This window comes from Candidozyma auris, chromosome 2 (genome assembly GCF_003013715.1).
Source record: "Candidozyma auris chromosome 2, complete sequence".
NCBI classification, from domain to species: domain Eukaryota; kingdom Fungi; phylum Ascomycota; class Pichiomycetes; order Serinales; family Metschnikowiaceae; genus Candidozyma; species Candidozyma auris.
Genome location: NC_072813.1, coordinates 338725 through 361581, shown reverse-complemented (window position 1 = coordinate 361581; position 22857 = coordinate 338725). Strand labels below are relative to the sequence as shown.

The 22857-nt window shown below is 45.0% G+C and overlaps 7 protein-coding genes and 2 non-coding genes across 9 annotated transcripts; 5 read left to right on the top strand and 4 right to left on the bottom strand. All coding sequences in view use genetic code 12, as the record gives it.

Moving 5' to 3' along the window:
* Window positions 1-13: 13 nt before the first annotated feature.
* CHC1 (clathrin heavy chain) lies at window positions 14-5011 on the top strand (the record flags this gene model as incomplete). Its single annotated transcript, XM_029035142.2, has 1 exon — window positions 14-5011. The coding sequence occupies one exon, from the start codon at window positions 14-16 to the stop codon at window positions 5009-5011; it is 4998 nt and encodes a 1665-aa protein (XP_028890384.1).
* Window positions 5012-5148: 137 nt separating this feature from the next.
* CTF5 (Ctf5p) lies at window positions 5149-6114 on the bottom strand (the record flags this gene model as incomplete). Its single annotated transcript, XM_029035141.1, has 1 exon — window positions 5149-6114. The coding sequence occupies one exon, from the start codon at window positions 6112-6114 to the stop codon at window positions 5149-5151; it is 966 nt and encodes a 321-aa protein (XP_028890383.1).
* A 2020-nt stretch (window positions 6115-8134) lies between these two features.
* WSC4 (Wsc4p) lies at window positions 8135-9529 on the top strand (the record flags this gene model as incomplete). The annotated part of the gene is made up of 1 exon (XM_029035140.2): window positions 8135-9529. The coding sequence occupies one exon, from the start codon at window positions 8135-8137 to the stop codon at window positions 9527-9529; it is 1395 nt and encodes a 464-aa protein (XP_028890382.2).
* A 1221-nt stretch (window positions 9530-10750) lies between these two features.
* Window positions 10751-12136, bottom strand: CJI96_0001602 (uncharacterized protein; the record flags this gene model as incomplete). The annotated part of the gene is made up of 1 exon (XM_029035138.2): window positions 10751-12136. The coding sequence occupies one exon, from the start codon at window positions 12134-12136 to the stop codon at window positions 10751-10753; it is 1386 nt and encodes a 461-aa protein (XP_028890380.2).
* A 208-nt stretch (window positions 12137-12344) lies between these two features.
* On the bottom strand, window positions 12345-12416 carry CJI96_0001601. Its single transcript has one exon. It is a non-coding gene; the product is annotated as a tRNA-Glu (tRNA).
* A 1142-nt stretch (window positions 12417-13558) lies between these two features.
* CJI96_0001600 lies at window positions 13559-13631 on the top strand. The gene has a single exon. It is a non-coding gene; the product is annotated as a tRNA-Thr (tRNA).
* An 87-nt stretch (window positions 13632-13718) lies between these two features.
* On the top strand, window positions 13719-15875 carry CJI96_0001599 (uncharacterized protein; the record flags this gene model as incomplete). The annotated part of the gene is made up of 1 exon (XM_029032255.2): window positions 13719-15875. The coding sequence occupies one exon, from the start codon at window positions 13719-13721 to the stop codon at window positions 15873-15875; it is 2157 nt and encodes a 718-aa protein (XP_028892570.2).
* Window positions 15876-15950: 75 nt separating this feature from the next.
* On the bottom strand, window positions 15951-16184 carry RUB1 (NEDD8 family protein; the record flags this gene model as incomplete). The annotated part of the gene is made up of 1 exon (XM_054702064.1): window positions 15951-16184. One exon carries the CDS (start codon window positions 16182-16184, stop codon window positions 15951-15953), a length of 234 nt encoding a protein of 77 aa, XP_054558039.1.
* Window positions 16185-18217: 2033 nt separating this feature from the next.
* CDR1 (ATP-binding cassette multidrug transporter) lies at window positions 18218-22744 on the top strand (the record flags this gene model as incomplete). Its single annotated transcript, XM_029032254.2, has 1 exon — window positions 18218-22744. One exon carries the CDS (start codon window positions 18218-18220, stop codon window positions 22742-22744), a length of 4527 nt encoding a protein of 1508 aa, XP_028892569.2.
* Window positions 22745-22857: the final 113 nt, after the last annotated feature.

Genomic DNA, 22857 nt, shown 5'->3' with positions numbered 1-22857 from the left:
AAAAAACTCAAGAATGTCGGACATACCAATCAATTTTACCCAATTGGCTCAGTTGACCCAATTGGGCATTCAGCAGCTGTCGCTTGATTTTAAATCCACCACCCTTGAATCCGACCACTACATCTGCGTTCGTGAACAGGGTCCACAGGGTAACACCGTGGCGATCATTGATGCTGAAAACAATTACGATGTAACCCGTAAAAACATGACAGCAGACAATGCTATTATGCACCCAAAGGAGAACGTGATTGCTTTGAGGGCCAACGGCACAGCGTTGCAAGTTTTCAATTTGGGAACCAAGCAGAGATTGAAGTCTCACACGCTAGACCAGCCTGTGGTGCTTTGGAAATGGTTGACCGATGAAGTGTTGGGTCTCGTCACCGCTTCCACCATATACACGTGGAATATTTTTGACGGCACGAACGACGGGCCTGTAAAACTTACTGACAGACACCACACACTTAACAGCTGCCAAATTATAAACTTTGTTGCAGAGCCTGATCTAAATTGGTTTGCCGTGACGGGCATTGCCCAGGAGGATGGCAGAATTGCTGGCCACATTCAGTTATTTTCTAAAGCCAGAGGTGTGTCGCAAGCCATTGAGGGCCATGTGTCTCGCTTTGCCCAGATCCAGTTGAGTGGTGCTCCTCACCCCACCAAGGTGTTCTGCATTGGTAACAAGAATGCCTCTGGCCAGGGCAACATGCACATCATTGAGATTGATCATGCCGAGGGTAACCCGCCTTTCCCTAAAAAGACGGTCGACATTTTCTTTCCTCCAGATGCTACAAATGATTTCCCTATCTCGTTGCAGGCATCCAACAAGTACGGAATCATCTATATCTTGACCAAGTACGGCTTCATTCACTTATATGACATTGAGACTGGCTCCAACTTATTTGTCAACAGAATCACTGCAGAACCCGTCTTCACTGCGGCTCCATACAACCAAGGCACTGGTATCATCACCATCAACAAGTCTGGTCAAGTTTTGGCTGTTGAAGTGGCTAAGGACAAGATCATCCCTTACGTGTTGGAGAAGTTGTCTGACGTACCTTTGGCATTGTCTCTTTCTTCTCGTGGTGGCTTCCCTGGCGCAGAGAATTTGTTCCAGCAGCAATTTCAGAACTACTTGAGCCAAGGTGACTACAGCAACGCAGCGAAGGTCGCTGCATCCTCCGAGCAATTGAGAACACAGGACACTATCAACAGATTGAAACACATCACCCCTCAGCCAGGCCAGATCTCTCCAATTTTGCAATATTTCTCCACTTTGTTGGACAGAGGTACTCTCAACAAATACGAGTCTATCGAGCTTGCCAAGCCCGTCTTGCAGCAAGACCGTAAGCCTTTGTTTGAGAAGTGGTTGAAGGAAGACAAGTTAACCTCAAGTGAAGAGTTGGGTGACATCGTCAAGTCTTACGACACAGCTTTGGCTTTGGCTGTTTACGTCCGTGCGAACGTCAATATCAAGGTTGTTTCATGTTTGGCTGAATTGGGTCAGTTCGAAAAGATTCTTCCTTACTGCCAAAAAGTTGGCTACAACCCTGACTATACTAACTTGATCCAAAACTTGGTTCGGGTCAGTCCTGACAAGGCTAGCGAGTTCGCTGTTTCCTTATTGGCTAATGGTGACGCCAACTTGAACATTGAGAACATTGCCGATCTCTTCTTCTCCCAGAATTACATTCAGCAAGGTACCGCTTTCTTGTTAGATGCACTCAAAAACGATACTCCCTCTGAGGGTCACTTGCAAACAAAGGTATTGGAGATCAATTTGTTACACGCTCCTCAGGTCGCTGATGCCATCTTGGGTAATCAAATGTTCAGTCATTACGATAAGCCAAGCATTGGTAAGTTATGTGAAAAGTCAGGTCTTTTCCAGAGGGCTTTGGAACACTACGATGACTTGAAGGATATTAAAAGAGTGATAGTTCACACAAATGTGTTGCCTGCTGACTGGTTGGTATCTTACTTTGGTCAGTTGAATGTTCAGCAATCGATGGCCTGTTTGAACGAATTGATGTCCAACAATTTACAACAGAACTTGCAGATCGTCATTCAGGTCGCCACCAAGTACTCTGATCTTCTTGGTCCTCTTAACTTGATCAAGCTTTTTGAAACCTACAAGTCCAATGAGGGTAAGTACTACTACTTGTCATCTATTGTCAATTTGACTCAGGATCCAGATGTGGTTTACAAGTATATTGAAGCTGCAAGCAAGTTGAACCAGACAAAGGAAATCGAAAGAGTTGTCAGAGACAACAATGTTTACAACGGCGAGAAGGTGAAAAACTTTTTGAAGGAAGCTAATTTGGAGGACCAATTACCTTTAATCATTGTTTGTGACAGATTTAACTTTGTTCATGATTTGATCTTATACTTGTACAAAAACAAGTACTTCAAGTTTATTGAGGTTTATGTACAGCAAGTCAACTCTGCGAACACGCCACAAGTTATTGCTGGTTTGTTAGACGTTGACTGTGATGAAAATATCATCAAAAACTTATTGATGTCTGTCTTGGGCAGAGTGCCGCTCAAAGAGTTGGTTGAAGAGGTCGAGAAGAGAAATAGATTGAAGATCTTGCTTCCATTTTTGGAGAAGACTTTGGAGGGTGGCTCCACTGATCAAGAAGTTTACAACACATTGGCAAAGATTTACATTGACTCCAATAATAGCCCAGAGAAGTTCTTGCAGGAGAACGACCAGTACGACACCTTGTCTGTCGGTAGATACTGTGAGAAGCGTGATCCTTACTTGGCCTACATTGCTTACTCAAAGGGTGGAAATGACGACGAGTTAATCAATATCACCAACGAGAACAAGATGTATAAGTATCAGGCGAGATATTTGTTGGCTAAGTCTGACTTCGATTTATGGGCCAAGGTGTTGAGACCCGAAAATGAACACAGAAGACTGTTGATTGATCAGGTTGTCTCAACTGGTATCCCAGAATTGAGCGACCCTGAAGCAATTTCCATCACTGTCAAAGCTTTCATGGAGAATGACTTGCCACAAGAATTAATCGAACTCTTGGAGAAGATTATTTTGGAGCCATCTCCTTTCAACGACAACACTTCATTGCAAGGTTTGTTACTCTTAACTGCCATCAAAGCCGATCCATCGCGCGTGGCCAACTACATTGAAAAGCTTGATAAATTTGATCCTAATGAGATTGCTCCCTTGTGTATTGACAATGACTTGCTCGAAGAGGCTTTTGAAATTTACGATAAGTTTGAACAAAGAACCGATGCTATGAAAGTGTTGGTTGAAGACATCATGTCGCTTGACAGAGGTGAACAGTATGCTGAGAAGTACGACACACCTGAATTGTGGTACCAATTGGGTACTGCTCAATTGAATGGGTTGAGAATTCCGGAGGCCATTGACTCCTACATCAAGTCTAAGAACCCACAGAATTTTGAACAAGTTATTGAGATTGCCGAACGCGCTGGTAAGGAAGACGAATTAGTCCCATTCTTGGATATGGCTAGGGAGACTTTGAGAGAGCCGATCATCGACAACGCATTGATTAACTGTTATGCGAATGCTAACAGATTATCTGACATTGAGAAGTTTGTCGCAGGTCCTAATGTCGCTGTGTTGGAGGATATTGGTGACAAGTTGTTCGAAGCCAAAAACTACAATGCCGCCAAGATCTTATACTCGAACATTTCAAAGTACTCAAAGTTGGCTACCACATTGGTGTATTTGGAAGACTACCAGGCTGCAGTTGACTGTGCTAGAAAAGCTTCGAATACTCAGGTTTGGAAACAAGTCAACAGCGCTTGTATCGAAAACAAGGAGTTTAGATTGGCCCAAATTTGTGGCTTGAATTTGATAATTGATGCTGAAGAGTTGCCAGAGTTGGTGAAGACTTACGAGTTCAATGGATACTTTGATGAGGTAATAGCCCTTTTTGAAAGCGGTTTGGGCTTAGAAAGAGCTCATATGGGTATGTTCACGGAACTTGCCATTCTCTACACCAAATACAAGCCTGAGAAGGTCATGGAGCACTTGAAATTGTTCTGGTCCCGTATCAACATTCCTAAGGTTTTGACGGCCTGTGAAGCTGCCCATCTTTACCCTGAATTGATCTTCTTGTACTGTCACTACGAAGAATGGGACAATGCTGCTTTGACCATGATGGACAAGTCTGAAGTTGCCTTTGACCATTCCTCATTGAAGGAAATCATAGTGAAGGTTTCAAACTTGGAAATCTACTACAAAGCTATCAACTTCTACTTGAAGGAGAACCCAACACTTTTGGTTGACTTGATGTCTGTGTTGATTCCAAAACTCGATCTTCCAAGAGTTGTCAGAATGTTCGTCAAGTCGGACAACTTGCCATTGATCAAACCATTTTTGATTTCAGTCCTTGATAAGAACAACTCGATTGTCAATGGCGCATATCATGACCTTTTGATCGAAGAAGAAGATCACAAGTCTTTACGCTCTGCCATTGAGTCTCAGACTAGTAACAGGTTTAATTCCTTGGACTTAGCGGAAAGATTGGAGAATCACAGTCTTATATTTTTCCGTCAAATTTCTGCCACATTATACACCAAGAATAAGAAGTTTGCGAAAGCTATTCAGATCTTGAAGAATGACAAATTGTGGGCCGATTTGATCAAGACTGTTGCAATCTCAAAGTCTACCAAGCTTGCCCACGAGCTTTTGGATTACTTTGTTGAGACTGGTAACCATGAGGGCTTCGTTGCTCTCTTATACAGTGCTTATGGCTTGATTGAATACGATTATGTTCTTGAGTTGGCTTGGTTGCACAACTTAAGCGATTTCATCAAGCCATTCGAGATCTCCATTACTTACGAGAACCAAAGAAAATTGAATGAAGTGCATGAAGACTTGGAAAAGAGAAAAGCTGCTAACAAGGATGATGAAGAGCAGACCACTGGACAACCATTGATGATCACCAACGGTCCATTGGGGATGAACAATACAGGTTTGGGCTACCAGCCTACTGGCGCCGGCTTTGGCAATGCCTTTTAATGTCAGCAACTAGGCAGTCGTGGCATCCACCAAACTTTGTAGGGTTAGTGAGGTGGACGATGAGCGCTGTCTGTAAATTGCAAATAGAGACGACAAAGTTTTTGATTTTATTATGATGCAGTATGCGGTTGTAGATGCTATATGATGTTTTCCTCACGAAGATATATCAATGCTGAGGAGAATGCAGTTTTGAGAGTGTCAATCGTAGCGTTTGTAAGTAAGGCAGTCAAGTGAAATGCAGCCGCTTCTGGAAGTGTTGAACTCACTGACTCGATGGCTGTGCTCGTGAGATGTAGCTCTATGGAGTATTTCGCCAAAGATAAGACGATACGACGGCATTGGAGATCAATCTCCTTCAATGCGAGTGGAATGGCATCAGAGGTATCCAGGCCAAAGTCAGTGTAACTGAGCAGGCAAATGTGCTTTATCGTATCGTGCTTAAACTGAGTTGCAACCAAAGCGTCTCTGATGTGCTCGCAAAACTTACGTAGCCCCCTAGATTCATCAGGGTCTTGCAAATGATGCTTACAAGCATCCAAGGAGATGTAAGCGGGAGTTGTGTAACGAAAGACTTGCCAATGGGTGCGCTGATCCTTGAGCAATATTCTTCGTAAGATCACATAGTGCGACGGTAGGAAAGCGTTTGATGAATGTGATAGCACATCGAAGCGCAAGCCTAGCAAAGCATCCTCAGAAGAGTCGTACAAAACGTCATTGATGGGAAACGCGGTGATGCCGCCAAATCTGTGGATGCTTTCCAAAAGAGCGTATGCGCCCTGGCGAGTACGTTCTTGGATGGCAACGAGGGAGTCGCCAGAAGGAGCGTTCTGGGCAGGTTTCTGGCCCACAGAAGTGGCCTCGCTAGCAAAATAAGCCTTGATCGAGTCGTCAAAGTACGAGTCGAGAATCAATGGCGGGTCGTCGGCTGGCGGCAAGTGCCGTGAAGGAGGCCGAAGCCTTTGCAAGTTGCGATGCTTGTTGGAAGCCTCGAAGCTGGCGACTTTACGATAGAGCGCATCGTGGTCGCTCTGCAAAAGCCCAATGTCAGCTCTGAGAGCGGCGATCTCGCTCTTGAGAGAATCGATCTCGGCGTGGACCTCCATGGTGGTTGATGTGTGTGAGTGGTGTTAGTGTGTGTCAGGGGAGTGCGACTGTAAACACAAAGAGGCTCCGTTGCCCGAACAGGCTTCCAGGGGGTGAGCGCGAGGGCGTGGGACCGACAAGCACAAACACAAGAATTAGGGATAGCCTTAATTAGAGATAGCGCAGCAATGATGAGGGTCGCAAATCGATTTAAACTCGAGAGACAAACGGAAAAATCGGTAAAGCAAATTGGCGGCACCGCAGCCACTGCTGGTGGCCGTGGACGGGTGTTGTTGCATGAGGAGGCCACAAAACAGGCAAGGACGGCGACAAAGTTGGAGGGCAGCAACGGTTGCGCAAGCAGAGTGGGCTAAGCTTCCCCCCAGTGGATCGCCCGGGAGGGATAGGAGCCGAGAGAGGAAGTTTGGGGATGGCTTGGCTGGGAGGAGAAGAAATAATAAATAGACTTTTTAAAAAAAGTGAGATTTCGAATGAACCCCCGCTTGACGGGATTGTATTTTTAAACACAATTTGTGAAGGGTCCCTTGAGTGAGCCTGCCAGGGAGCCTGCGAGGGAGCCTGCCAGGCAGGAGAGGTGGGTGCGTCGAGCACAGAAGGTGAGACTCTCTTGCGGCTTGGGCGGCAGAGACACTGAGGACTGCTGTCAGAGAAAACGTACCATTTTCGGATAAAAAGTCGATGGCAGTTTGCAGTGATTTTCAATAAGATCTACATCTTCTAGCATACAGACGGCAAAAGATTCGTTCATTTTTAGTGCATTGTCTTCTTTGTATCTGTCCATCATACTCTTGGTGTTTTCGCAGCCATCCAGGGTATGCCTGGGCAAGTAGACCCCTGTCCACCCACCCATGCATGTTTCAACCCACTGCACTGGCCCTCTATTGGCCGCTCACAGGTGGTCCTACCCTGTCGCATGCTGTACACCCCGATGATGCTCCTCTCACATAAATAATTATGAGGCAGCTCCTCCACCCCTTTTATTCTCCTCATGATGTCCAAGGGACTGCTCATGTACTTTAATTTTTTTTTTTATTCCAGGGCCACCAAGCAGATTCCTCCAGGTTTCGCGAAGGCCCATAAAAAGCACTCACTATCACTGCCCCAGGCGCTGCTATAATTGTCACAATGGTCTATTGTAATACAGCGGGCGGGCCCCTCGGCACCGTTGACGCCCCGGATCGAGGTCACCAGTTTTTCCGTAGATCAACCAGGGTTCCGTTCTCTCTATAGTTTGTCGAGTGTCTTTCTTGCCTACGGGCTCCCACCTCCCTTGGGGGTGTGTTACCTTTCTTATTTCTTCTGCCTCTGGCTTTCATATCGGGCCGCATTTCCTCTTAGTAAATATTACTTTTTTTTCTCCTTGCCCTGCGAATCTTCAGTGTCTGAGGCTTTGCCGCAAGGCTGGCATTGTTTGCTTTTCAATCTCTTTTCCTCATCTGGAGCCGGTGCTAATCCAAATCCACTTCCCGCCCTGCCCTCGACCTCATTCTCAGGCTATGCCAGTCATGACCCGCCTACTCCCCTAGAATCTGACGTTTCCTTGTCTTTGCCTCGTCGTTTCTTCATTTTCATGACCGCCTTGCAGGGGGTCTCTGTTAGTTCCGCCTTGGGCGCCTTGGGTCGATCCCGTCTCTCTTAAGAGCCACTCTTACATGGGCTTTTTTTTTATTTCACCCGCACTGCCGCCTGCAACAGGGTCTTTATTGCGACTTTTAATTATTTCTGCCTTTGTAGTTGCCCCCCACCGCCGTATAAATTTGTCCCATTTGCCTAAGTGCATTGACCCACTCATTTCCAGGTGCTCATCAGACACCGACCGACCCATCCAAACCTGCCACATATCTATTACTTTTTGATCCTTATTCCATTTGCCTATTTTTTTTTATTTCCACTTGTGACTTTTCCCGTTTCGTCGTCGTTCTAATTTTGTTTCGTCCTAAGTGTGTCTTTCTTATCCTGCCTATCGTGATTTGATTCCATCCATTTTCCATTGTTGATCTCCAACACCCAACTCGTCACATGCTCTTGCAATCACTATATTTGCTAGCGCTGTTGTCTGTGGGAGCCACCGCCCTAGATCTTAATGTGTGCTCGTCTCAGAACATCGGTTCTGGCAAAGCTTCCTATACGTACATGTCCAACGGATGGTGCCATAATCATTGCAAAAATCAGGGATTCGCCGTGGCCATAACTCAGAATTACGACTGCTGGTGCACAAACGATGTTCCTGCCGACACCGCTTCCAAATCCAATTGCAACACAGGCTGTCCTGGGTACGCTGAGCAAGAGAATTGTGGAGGGGATGGGTACTACGGCTACATTTTCATCCTGGACCCTTCCTCCACGGTCGGAGCCTCGTCTTCCTCGCTGTCGAGCTCACCTTCATCGAGCTCTTCCCTTTCGACTCAGCCCTGGTCCTCTCTGGCTCCTCCAACGACTTCAGAGGAGACATCATCCAGTGATCCCACAACCCTGTCCTCATCCACAGTTTCTCCTCTGACTCTGTCCACGTCGTCGTCATCATCATCGCCAACAACTTCCTCTTCTTCCTCACTGTCGTCACCCTCACCGTCGTCGTCACCGTCGTCGTCGTCGTCATCTTCACCGTCATCTTCATCATCATCTTCATCGTCATCGTCATCGTCATCGTCATCGTCATCGTCATCGTCGTCATCAACGACATCATCTACAAGTTCATCTGCAAGAAAAGCGAGTTCTTCGTCCAAAGATGCACCTAGTGTCGTCACATCAGTGCTTGCAACGACGGTCTATTCGGTTACAACCGCTGATGGCTCCTCGTCGCAGATGGTCTCCACTCGATATATCACTAAAGTGGCCTCTTCGTCCCCTACAAGCAGCTCAAGCAGCTCTGGTGACGGCGACAATAATCTGAAGTCTTTCTTTGATTCCACTGGTAAGGTGGCTGGCACATTTACTGCTGTTGGTGTCGTTGTTGTGGGAGCCATTGCTGGTTTGCTCTACTGTTGTTGTTTTGGCGCAGGTCGCCATAATGATGATTATTCAGACGAAGAAAACCAGTACTCTTCTGATGAAGTGTCTGTTGTGAACGAGAAGAACTCACCCTCTGGAGGGGGAATATTCCACTCCAAATCGTCGCTGAGAAGTTCCAATCTCAAGAGAGATAACTCCAGCAAGTCGATTATGTCTATATTTAACCCTGTTACAGGCGGAGCTGTCGGCTCCAATGTTGCACGCAGCTTGTCGAAGAAGAAGCTCAATCCCAACAAGGAATCTGCTCCGGATTCAGGCGGTCCTATCATGTTCCCCATTTCAGAATTCGATAATCGTTTAGATCCAGAGACTATGTTTCAAAACTCCAACGCATCGAAGTTTTCTTTTGCTGACGAAAATGACTATTCGAGGCGTATATTGCATGTTGCTAATCCAGAGTAACTTCACGGATCGGAGAGCAGCAGGGGCTGCGGGTTCTTTTGATTGCATATTAATATAATCTTCCCGGATTTGACGTGTTTGTTAGAAGCAAGTCAAACTGTTTATAATTTTAAAAATCGTTTCGATCTATGTAAAACTGAAATAATGAATCGTTCACGTCGTTAAACGAGGTATCCCCGTAACTTCCTACCTTCTTTTAAGGGTTACTTGACTCCGAAACTTTACTCAAGTTCTTATAATGAGGTTGCCTTTCGTAAGCATTCGGGCTTGCTTCGCGTGGCCGCCTCGCTTTACCTCTGTTCTCGTCTCCACAAGAGCCATCTTCATGATCGTGGTTATGGTTACAAGGGCGCCGCCTCTCGTCATCACTCTCATCTGACGAAGAGTCGCTGGAGCCGCTATCACTATCACTGGAGCATTCACCGAATTCACGCTGAGGATGAAATATGCAACATATCTTGGACTTCTTCTTATTCATGTGCTCGTTATCCACTACATCATCCGTCCACCGTACTTGTGATCTCGACTTTTTCTTTTGCTTTTCCTTCTCATTCCTTGGTCGAAGATGTAATACTGGCGCGGGGGAAGAAACTTCAGTTTGTGTTTGCAGTTGCGGACCTGTCTGTTGTTGTCTTTCTGGCATAGCTGCTATATCTAGATTAGTAACTCAGGAACCACTTCACTTAGTGATCTTGATGTCGGATCATGTGACTCTGGTCACGTTTAATTTTGGCTACCCCAAGTTGGCTGATATTATTTACAGCAACCCTGTAGGGTCTGAAATGAGAGCCGTGATTTGCCTTCTGCAAATTTGCTATTAATGAGTGATTGTTAAGATTCTTGGAGGCTTTTCTTGTTGGTGCGTACCTCTAGTTGTTGCAGTCATTGCCAGCAAGCATACTACATGTAGGCTAGGGAACCTCTTTCTGCAATACTACTTCACCAATTTCGGTAAATTATCAAGAAATGTTCAAAATATCGTTGCTCGTGAAAATATGGCAATTCATAAGACAAAACGTCATCTGAGCTTCGTGAAAAAGGACTTATTTGGTTTTTTTATGAATGTGTTTTAAAATATCCTTTCGCATCTTTCGGACAATTTTCTTGAAATAGTCGGAGATTGTATTCAATACTTGGTTGCAAAAAAAAAAAAATAGCTAAGATGAAGATGGGAAACAACGACTCAAAATATTCACCGCATAAAATGAGGAAACAAAAGGATCATGATTCAATGTTCTTAAGTAACGAGCTTTCGATTTCTGACTCCACAGCGTCCATTACTCCCACTTTCTCTCCTTCGATCGTCGTTTCTAGATTGTCATACTCAGGCAGGTACCCGAGAACAATGTTGAGTCCACCGGTGGATGTGGACACAGCATGCATAATGAAATGGTAATTAATTGTTCTATTCAGGGCAAACCATGCATCTGTGATGTGCCAATTTTGATCAGGATTATCTTTTATCGCACCAAGGTTTGTCATAAGAATTGTGGTTCTCAACTTCGAGCTTATTGAGCCTCGTAGCACTTCTTCCGTATCAATGAGATTGGCAGTCCAAATATACTTGAAACTTAGCCGAGACTTCAAATTGCTTTGAATAGATTTATATATAGAGTGCACTTCTTTGTTAAAGCTCCCGACGGGAAAGAGATCTAGTAGCTGCCCCGATATGACAAGACCGTACTTGAAAGGACTTCTCAACTCATGATCATACCGTCTTCCATCAAATGCCATAAGTATCCTGGTGACGACATTTGAAGAGTCAGTATAGTAGTGCGGGTATACAACTTTCTGTAACGCTCTTTTCAAGATCGCTGTCAAGTAAGGGGTTAGTGTATATGACTTCGATCGGCAGTGATCAACTAGTTTATTGACATCTGCGTTGGGGATGTTGATTATCCTGAACTTGGTGTGAACTTGCTCAGTGACTGGTCCTGCTTGGAATATTTCGAGAGGTGCTGAGAAGCCGTCACCGACCCACTTGAGCCAGTTATACAAGCGAGCGTGTTTGACTGCTAAAGTGAAAAGACATTTTTGAGACCACAGAGGACGAAATAAGTCGAGGCTTGTCTCAACTGCGGGAAGGACTGGGGTTTGGCCATTGTTGGTAAAGAGGTTTTCCTGAAATTTAGACGATTCAGTCCGATCCAAATACTTGTGAAGGTCCTTGTGAAATTGAAGAGTACTGATGCCATCAAAAAGTGAGTGGCAAGCATAAAAAGTAAAGTATTGCTCAGTGTCGGTTTCTAGAATTAGAAGACGCCACAAGGGTGCATTATCTTTGCCAATTGGCACCCTTCGTTTATCGATCTCCTCAAGGATTTCTCTGTCAAATTTGTCGATCTTGACGTATTCAACAACCACTCCGAAATTGATATGGTCGACAGAGCGCAATATATAGTCTTTGAAGACATCGCCAGTGTTGTTGACCTTGAAGTAGTTGCTGCAAAACCAGGGGTTCTCATAGACCATGTGCTGCAAGGCGGCACTTAAATGAGCTTTTTCAACATAGCGATTATACTTTGCTGTTGTATTAAGGTTTGTGTAATATCCTAAAGCATTGCTAAGAAGGTAGTGCTTTTCAAAGAATCCTGGGGGACGTTCCATTTCTTCCTAACGTGAGAGAGAAGTTCGGACGTTCTCGGACTTATACATAAACCACTACTAACGCACTGATGTACGCAAAAATGTAAACCAAAAGAACCAAAAAAAAAGAACTTCACTTTAAAAGTTATATGAAAATTCATTTTGTGAATGAACCTAACTCGAACGTGAAAGCAACGATATCAGAAACTTTCTCTAGAAAAAATGAATCCTCCGATACGGGGAATCGAACCCCGATCTGCTCGGTGAGAGCGAACTGTGCTAGCCATTACACCATATCGGATTTTGTTGGAAGGATAGACAGTAACATACAAAGTGAAGTAAGTTTTCAGCAAGGTGCAGGAGTAACTATATACAGGATTTATTCTATAGACTGATAAATGGCTCAAGCAGTCAAAAAGAGAGAAGAGAGAGTAAAATATAAAAAGAAATAGAGGATGATGAACAAAAGATATATCAGAATGAACGTCAAAAAAATAAAGAAGAAGAAAACGAAGTTGAAAGCAAAGCCTGGTTTTTTTTATAGACTTCATGTATTAGAGGAGCGTTAGGATTTCAGTGTTGCCACTTCCATTCTAACTCGAAAACTATATCATTATAGAAAACAAAACCCCTAATATCCTCAACTAGTGTCAATCCATTACCGTGCGGTGCGAATGATCCCCTCTGAACTTCAGCCGTGACTATTCTATGAATTTCCACTCGTCATTAAGTGTGCGTTTATTGACCCATTGGAGTAACTCGTCGCATCGCCGACCTCAAAGCTCGATTCAGGAGCTCTGGGAGGGTCACTCCCTCGTTGCCCAGCTGTCGTCGCCCTTTGTAGGTGATTCTGACGATTTTTACGAACCAATTAAGTTTCCTCAAGTTGTCGAACGAGGTATCCTCAGGAGCTAACATTTCCCTAAGATTCATCGCTCGCGGAAACCCTAGGTGGTTCCACCAATATTGCGATATCGCACATTCATTGTAGATGTGCTGAAGAAAAACATCCAGAGTAACTTCCTTCAAACACAATAAGCATTTTGCGGCTCTTGATGGCCGCTCGTCATGTTGTGGCACGTATGACCCAATATTAAAGAGATGAATTGCCCCTAGCTCGTTGCGTTTGATCCATTCTTCCTTATATAGGGCTTTCCAGAACTTGTCCCATTTTTTAATGGGCCTTGCTTCCGGGCATATTTCTCGAAATCTTCCCGGCATAATAGGCGGTTTCTTCTCCTGCCTTTGCTTACTTTGGGATTTGAAAATCCCCGTTCTTAACATTTTTCTTTCTGAGTCTGATGGCATACGATTGCTGTAATGATCAGAAATACATTTGGGGGTAAAAGACTATTCAGCGTTTCATATATATGCAATGCGGCTACTTTTTGTATCCGAGTTGCAACCGATTGTATGTACCTGCATGCTTGCCTTCTTAAATTTGCCTTTATGGCCAAGTTGGTAAGGCACCTCACTAGTAATGAGGAGATCGTCAGTTCGAATCTGGCTGAAGGCATTCGCATTCTATTTTTTGGCCCATCGAGCATACCTCTCCTACATCATCATCTCCATCTTCTCATTGAATCGATATCGTATTTTTTTTATGAACTTGGATCTACCGTCCACACTATCTCCGGAGGCATCTCTGCCTGCCCAAAGCAGTTTAGCCAAAGCTCAAGTTTCCTCGGCTGACATTCTTCTGGAAGCTCATCTGCTTAAACAAGCTCCGTTCAAGGCATCGAAGCAAACCATACAAGACTTGGAGGAACTTCGACTGTTTCAACAAGCAAAAAGAAGAGACTATGAGCAGCATTTGAACAAAAACCGCCTAAATTATGGTCAATGGATTCGGTACGCCAAATGGGAATTGGAACACAATCATGACTTCAAGAGAGCCAGATCCATCATGGAAAGAGCGTTGCAAGTGAATCTGCAGCATGTGCCTTTTTGGGTGCGTTACATCGAATTGGAGTTACTACATCGTAATGTCAATCATGCAAGAAACGTCCTAGAGCGTGGTGTCACCACATTACCCTATACTGATAAGCTATGGTACATGTATGTTCAGACAGAGGAGACATTGGGAAACTACAATAGCGTGAGAAAAATATTTGAAAGATGGATTTCTTGGAAACCGGCAAAAGCTGTGTGGGATTCCTACATTGGATTTGAGAAAAGATACGACGAGTATGATAATGTGCGAGCCTTGTTCACTCGTTACTTGGCTGAGTATCCCCATGGTGATGTATGGTTACGCTGGGCTGACTTTGAGCGGCTCGAAGTTCCACCGAGTGAATCCCTGATACCTCGGATTAGAGGGGTGTTTGAGGCTGCCATGGATGCTCTTTTCGAAAATGGTACCATAGAAACCGACACTAGCGTACCTCAGATCATTCTACGCTGGACTTCGTGGGAAGCATCACAAGGGGAAACTGATCGTGCAAGGCAAATTTTCTTGACTGCGCTAGAAAAAGGGATGATCAAGCTGAAAAGCCAAAAACTGAAGATCTATGAAGTGTTTGCTGACTTTGAGAAAATGTTCGGGACATCAAGTCTGATAGATTCTTCAGTCGCCATGAAACGAAGAATACAGTATGAAGAAGAAGTGACAAAGAATCCTCGAGATTATAACGCTTGGTGGGAATACATCAAAGCGGAGGAGCATTCATCGGTAGAGACTTTGCGGGATCTCTTTAGAAGAAGTATATCGACGCACCCGGAAGAAAAATACAAGCTGCTTTTGTGGAGAAGGTATGTCTTTCTTTGGATCAAGTTTGCTTTGTGGGAAGAGTTTTCTAATCGTGATATTGAACGAGCTCGAAGTATTTGGACAGAAGCTCTTGTTTTGATCCCGCATGCACATTTCACATTTGCAAAGATCTGGATTATGGCTGCTGAATTTGAGTTACGTAATGACAAAGTCGAAGCATTAACTAACGCCAGGAAACTTTTGGGAAGAGCGCTCGGCCTCACTTCAAAGCATATGAAGAGCAAAATCTTTAGGTTCTACATTCAATTGGAATCAAGACTAAATGAGTTGAAAAGAGTGCGTCTCCTATACAATAAGTGGATTGAGGCTGCTCTCATTCATGATTCCGAGCATCCAGAAAGTCGTGCAGCACTTGGGGTATTGAAAGAATTTATATTCAAAGAACAACAGCTAGGAGAGGTAGAGCGGTGCATATCTCTTTATGAGATGGCCATCGACCTTCCCTTTAAAGATGAAGTGGAAGTTAAGCTCTCTTTTGAACCTCGTGGCGACCTCTTCGATGCATTCATTACCTTTCTTAAAGAAGAGCTCCTTTATGAACGAGCAAGACAGGAGTTTCGGAAAGAAATCGATCGAAACGCTACACTCAACCTATGGATTGAATTTGCTAATTTCGAGCTGAGAATTTTGTCGCCAGACCAAATAAAGGATCTTGAGGATGCTACTGATGAGGTGGAATTTCAACTTGGTGACTACCAAAAGGAAAAGTCTCGTGAAGTTTTCAACGAAGCTGTCAAGCATTTTCGTCAGAGGGACGATGCCAGAAACTGTATTGCGGTTCTTAATGCCTGGAAGCAATACGAAGAAGCTCATGGCGATGTGAACTCTGTAGCTAAGGTTGAAGAGAAATTTCCCAAGGAAATTACCAAGAGAAGGGCAACAGATAATGAGGAGGAGGTCTACACGGAATACGAGTTCCCTCAAGAAACTCCAAACCTTAACAAATTTCTTGCGAACGCAAGAAAATGGGCATTACAATCTAACTCATGAAGATATTTGCATCATCATTCATTTCCATTATGCTATATCAAGCCATCAAGCATTTCTTGTGCGCCAATTCTATACTCAGCAGCCTCCTCTTAGGGTCAAAACTAAATGCAACGAGGCGCCAGCCTGAATCCCCGACTCTTCGATGGTGATCTCGTCGTTCAACTGAGAGCCGTTGAAGATCAATCTTTGTTGTGCAGGAGGAATGCCTTCTTTTTCCTCCATCATTTCCTTAATGCGAATAACTTTGTCAGATGACTCGACATCCACTGGGATGTCTCTTCCAGTCAAGGTCTTGACCTTTACTTGCATCGTTATCGCTTGTGTAGTTTTTGGTGAGAGGATGGAGAAGCGACGTAGAGTTGCGAGCGAGTGCAGGACACTTACAAGTATCCACTGAGTATAATGGACCCCCCAAATTGCCTTTATTGACATCAGAAGGGGGTTTCGAGGCATTTAATTTTTGATACCCCTGACTTGGCATTTGTAAGAATAACCCTTCGTGGAGAACTTGTTGCAAGCCTAAGTTGAAAGTGTTGAGGGTGCTCTGAGATTTCCTTTTGATGCTAGGAATCAACTTTGTATTCCAACAGGCCTATCAGAAATGATGCAAAGGTTTTAAGAGCATTTCATAGGCACCATGCTCTGTAAATAGGGGTGTCTAACTGTTTTGGACTGAGTTTAATAGATAGACGGGGATGGGGTGCAAATGCGTAATTTTGCGCAAAAAATATACAGCGCAATGCTGCAAAGTAGACTGGCACAACAGAAGAGGACGAAAAGAAAAAAGACAAAGAAGAAGAAACCCAAAGGTTGATCCATGGCAATGCCACAATAAATTTACTTCAAATCCCGTCTCTTCTAAGCCTGGGAGCCTTGCCGTACACATTAAAGGCTTCTCACACTTGCCCGCCAGCATTTCATTTCAGCCAGACAATGATGTGTGGTGTTCCAGACATATTCTAGTTGAAAAACAAAAAAAGAAAAAAAACCCTCTTATCGAGGATGGCAGTGTAATTGCATTTCGACACTTCACCAGCATGTTCAAAAGGGATGCGCTACAAACAGCTGGATTCGACATGAGCGCGGTACGACATGGGCGTTCGGAACAACCCACGTCCCGGTCACTGGCTCTCAGCGACCGACCGTTAGGACCCGAGACCCACTCGATGCTCGTTTAGAATCCAAAACAGTCTTATACGAAACAATATCGCACTGGCCCGGAAGGTACCCGGAAGGTGCCCAGAAGGTGAGAGGACTGTCGCACAAGGAGAAAAAAAGAACCCTGGCCGGGAGAAAAAAATTACGCTGGGCTGTTGTTTCGGCCGCGGATGCTGTGAGTTTTTCCGGGGCCGTCAGATGCAAATATCACTTAACGCAAAAGGACCATGGCGAAGACAGCCAACACAACGGAACCGGAAGATTGCGGGAGGCCAACGGCCCATGATAACCCTCTAGGCACCGCAAGGCTGAGCCAGAGGCAGCCCACTGTATGGAGTGTAGCGACGGCAGGCCGTAAAATCTGGCGGTGCAGGGTAACCAAAACAAGGTGGGCGGTCCTTCGGGAGGTTCCAAGGCCGGACAACGTGCGGGAGTGAAGTATAGAAGATGACGCAAGCACTGAGAAGGGGAAACAAAGCCGAAGAAAAGAGAGAAATTTGACAGAGAGCCAAGCGGGCATTTTTTGGCACAAGTGTAGAAATTGAATCCAAGGGTGGAATATGCGATTGCTAAACTTGTCGGGCAACTCTCATCTTCTCCAGAGCAAATGAGTAATCATGAGGCAGACTAGCAGCGCGGGAGGCGAGCGAAGGAAAAAAAAACCAGCTCTCGCCGTACGGGAGCGGAACAAAGAGCGAGCAGGAAATGCCAAAGAAAAAAAAATAAAAGAAAAGCAAGCACACCCAGCGAATCTGTAAGCTAAAAGCACCGCACCAGGCAAAGGCAAATTGTCCCGCTGGAAGTGGAGACTCCAGTTGTTGCCCACAGGTTATGAAGCTGGTGGTTATTTTTGTTGTATGTGGTTAGGGCTGAGAAGGGCGGTTTTTTTGTGGCATTTTGTCCCCAGTGATTAAATGTGCACCGCCAGGCTCCCGGTGGGAGTGGCCAGAGCCGGAACTCGCACCTTCCGAAGTTCCACCGCCAGCCGTCTCCAACGTGCGCAACTCTCGCACAATACGCTATTTGCCGCCAGAATTCCCTATCTCATGCCTGCTGCTCCTGCAGCGTAGCTGGGGCTGCTTCTACCTCTCCCTCTGCGACATTGTTTGGCATTTCTTTTCGCCTGCCAATATATATATCGCATGTAGTCCACTTTAAAGGCAAATCTTCACTTTTCCATCTCCATGTCCGAGAAACCTTTTGTCGACGCTCCTCCACCCGAGGATGGCGTTGCTCACCAAGTGCTGCCCCATGACAACGGCAGTCTCAGTGAGGAGGCCAATTCCATCAATGAGTATACTGGTTTTGGTGCTCATCAGGAAGGTGAAATTAGAGAGTTGGCCAGAACCTTCACCAACATGTCCCATGACTCCGGCCACGACTTATCCAAAACAAACACATCCCAGGATTTGCTCAAGTACTTGTCCCACATGTCTGAGGTGCCTGGCGTAGAGCCCTTTGACCCAGAGCAGATCAGCGAGCAGTTGAACCCAGACTCGCCCAACTTCAATGCGAAGTTTTGGGTGAAAAATATGCGTAAGTTGTTCGATTCCAACCCTGACTACTATAAGCCTTCAAAGTTGGGACTTGCGTACCGTAATTTGAGAGCCTACGGTGTGGCTGCAGACTCAGACTACCAGCCAACCGTCAGTAACGGGTTGTGGAAAATGGCGGTGGATTACTGGCACGATATGAGAAAAATCGACGAGAGCCGTTGTTTTGACATCTTAAAGACCATGGACGGGTACTTCAAGCCCGGTGAAGTCACGGTGGTGTTGGGTCGTCCTGGTTCTGGTTGTTCCACTTTGCTCAAGACGATTGCATGCAACACGTACGGTTTTCACATTGGCGAAGAATCTCAAATCTCCTATGACGGCATGACTCCAGATGAGATCCACAAACACCACCGTGGTGACGTTGTGTACTCTGCTGAGACCGATGTCCACTTTCCACACTTGAGCGTGGGGGACACTTTGGAATTCGCTGCCAAATTGAGAACGCCTCAAAACAGGGGTGAAGTTTCCAGATTGGAACACGCCAAACACATGGCCTCCGTCACCATGGCCACTTACGGTTTGTCCCACACTAGAAACACTCCTGTGGGTAACGACTTTGTCCGTGGTGTTTCTGGTGGTGAGCGTAAGCGTGTGTCTATTGCCGAGGTTTCCTTGTCTGGTGCGAACATTCAGTGCTGGGATAACGCCACGAGAGGTTTGGATGCCGCCACCGCTTTGGAGTTTATTCGTGCTTTAAAGACCTCCGCGGCCATCTTGGATGCCACCCCTTTGATTGCCATCTACCAGTGTTCCCAGGATGCTTATGACTTGTTTGACAATGTCATTGTCTTGTACGAAGGATATCAGATTTTCTTTGGTAAGGCCAGCGAAGCCAAGCAATTCTTCTTGGATATGGGTTACGAGTGCCCTCAGCGTCAAACCACCGCCGATTTCTTGACTTCCTTGACTAATCCAGAGGAGCGTGTTGTTAAGCCTGGGTTCGAAAACAAGGTTCCTCGCACTGCGAAAGAATTCTCCGATTATTGGAGAAACTCATCAAACTACAAGGTTCTCACTGCAGGCATAGACAAGTACCTTGCCGAGGTGGCCGACGGAAGCCAGAGAGAAGCTTACCGTGCATCCCACGTTGCTAAACAGTCCGACCACACTCGTCCATCTTCTCCTTATACTGTTTCCTTCTTTATGCAGACAAGATACATCATCGGAAGAAATTTCCTTCGAATGAAAGGTGATCCGTCGATTGTCATATTCTCCATCTTTGGTCAAGGTGTCATGGGTTTAATTCTATCGTCCGTTTTTTACAATTTGCAGCCGACCACCGGCTCCTTCTATTACCGTGGTGCTGCCATGTTTTTTGCTGTGTTGTTCAATGCTTTTGCTTCCTTATTGGAAATCATGTCTTTGTTTGAGGCTCGTCCAATCGTTGAAAAGCATAAAAAGTATGCTTTGTACAGACCTTCTGCTGACGCTCTAGCGTCCATCATCTCGGAACTTCCTGTCAAGCTTTGCATGTCCACGTGTTTCAATTTTTCCTTCTACTTTATGGTTCATTTCAGGCGTGATCCCGGCAGATTCTTTTTCTACTGGCTCTTCTGTGGTCTCTGTACATTGTGTATGTCCCACATGTTTAGGTCCTTGGGAGCTGTGTCTACTTCTCTCGCGGCTGCTATGACTCCTGCTACTTCGGTATTGTTGGCAATGGTTATCTTTACTGGTTTCGTCATTCCCATTCCGTCGATGTTGGGTTGGTGCAGGTGGATTCAATACATCAATCCTGTGTCTTATGTTTTCGAATCATTGATGGTGAACGAGTTCCATGGTCGTAAATTCGAATGTGCTCAATTTGTGCCTTCAGGAGGACCATATGATCAAGTTGCCGCTGTCAACCGTGTGTGCTCAACCGCAGGTGCCAGACCCGGTGAGGATTTTGTTGATGGTACTGCCTATTTGCAGACCTCCTTTGAATATGTGAATGCTCACAAGTGGAGAAATTTGGGTATCGTTGTCGCTTATATCGTCGTCTTTTTGGGCGTCTACATTGCCTTGACCGAATTTAACAAAGGGGCTATGCAAAAGGGTGAGATTGCTTTGTTCTTGAGAGGTTCTTTGAAGAAGGTCAGAAAGCAAAGAGAGCAGAATGAAGCCAAGGTCAATGATGTAGAGAACAACCTTCCAAATGAGAAGATTTCATATTCCGATGCCATGGAGAAGGACTCTGGCGAATCATCTACTTCTGATGACAAACTTCCTAATCAGAGACAGATTTTCCATTGGAAGGATTTGACTTACCAGGTCAAAATCAAGGCAGAAAATCGTGTTATTTTGAATCATGTTGATGGTTGGGTGAAGCCAGGTCAGATCACTGCATTGATGGGTGCTTCTGGTGCTGGTAAGACCACTTTATTGAACTGTTTGTCCGAGCGTCTTACGACTGGTACTGTTACTGACGGTGTAAGAATGGTCAACGGTCACGGTTTGGACTCCTCATTCCAAAGATCGATTGGTTATGTGCAGCAACAAGATATTCATTTGGCAACTTCCACTGTTCGTGAGGCATTGACATTCTCTGCCTACTTAAGACAGCCTTCTCATGTTTCAAAGAAGGAAAAGGACGAATACGTCGACTACGTCATTGATTTGTTGGAGATGGGTGCTTACTCTGATGCTTTGGTTGGTGTTGCTGGTGAGGGTTTAAACGTTGAGCAGCGTAAGAGATTGACAATTGGTGTTGAATTGGTTGCCAAGCCTAAGTTGTTGCTTTTCTTGGATGAGCCTACTTCTGGTTTGGACTCTCAGACTGCTTGGTCTATTTGTAAGTTGATGAGAAAGTTGGCCAACCACGGTCAAGCTATTTTGTGTACCATCCATCAACCTTCAGCTATCTTGTTACAAGAATTCGACCGTTTGTTGTTCTTGCAAAAAGGTGGTAAGACTGTATATTTCGGTGACTTGGGCAAGAACTGTCAAGGTTTAATCGATTACTTTGAGAAGCACGGTGCCCATCCATGTCCTCCAGATGCTAATCCCGCTGAATGGATGTTGGAGGTTGTGGGTGCTGCTCCTGGTTCTAAGGCTGCTCAGGATTACTTCGAAGTTTGGAGAAACTCAGAGGAATACCAGGAAGTTCAGCGTGAATTGGCTTACATGGAAAATGAATTGGGTAAATTGCCTGTGGATGAGGACCCGGAGTCCAGAAAGAAGTACGCCACTTCTCTCATCAAACAGTATTTCATTGTCACTTGGAGAACGTTCCAGCAATATTGGAGAAGCCCTGGTTACATTTATTCGAAGTTTTTCTTAGTTATTACGGCGTCTTTGTTCAATGGTTTTGCCTTCTTCCACAGTGGTACCTCTCAGCAGGGTTTGCAGAATCAAATGTTTTCCATGTTTATGTTTTACATGCCCTTGCAAACATTGATTCAGCAGATGTTGCCATATTACGTTATGCAAAGAGAAATCTATGAAGTGAGAGAAGCACCATCGAGGACATTTAGTTGGTTTGCTTTCATCGCCTCTCAGATTACTACTGAAATTCCTTTCCAGGTTGTTCTTGGTACCGTTGCTTTCTTCTGTTGGTACTACCCTGTTGGACTATACCAAAATGCTACGCCAACTGACACTGTTCATGAGCGTGGTGCTTTAATGTGGTTATTGGTGACTGCGTTTTACGTCTACACAATCTCATTGGGTCAAATGGTTGTTGCTTTCATGGAAATTGCTGACAACGCTGCTAACATGGTCAATTTGATGTTCATCATGTGTTTGAACTTCTGTGGTGTTCTTGCCACTCCGGAGGCATTGCCAGGTTTCTGGATTTTCATGTACAGATGTAACCCATTCACGTACTTGATTCAAGCCATGTTGAGTACTGGTTTGGCCAACACCAAGATCGTGTGCTCTTCTAGAGGAATCTTGCACTTCCAGCCCCCAAGTGGTCAAACTTGTGGCCAGTACATGCAACAATTCATTTCAGCAGCCGGTGGCTACTTGCTTGATGAAAGTGCTACTGATCAGTGTGACTTTTGTGCCATGTCTCAAACAAACACTTTCTTGGATTCCGTCCACGCGGTTTATTCTGAGAGATGGAGAAACTTTGGTATCTTCATCGCTTTCATCGCTATCAACATGATCGGTACCATATTTTTCTACTGGCTTGCAAGAGTGCCAAAATCTTCCAAGTCTAAAAACCACTAAATTATTGATTATTAGATTGAATACCATTTTTAGTGCATACATTAATACGATAAGTCGTCTGTAGTGATCTGAGCTCGTGTGTGTCATCACCCAGTATAATTACCCTGAGTCAG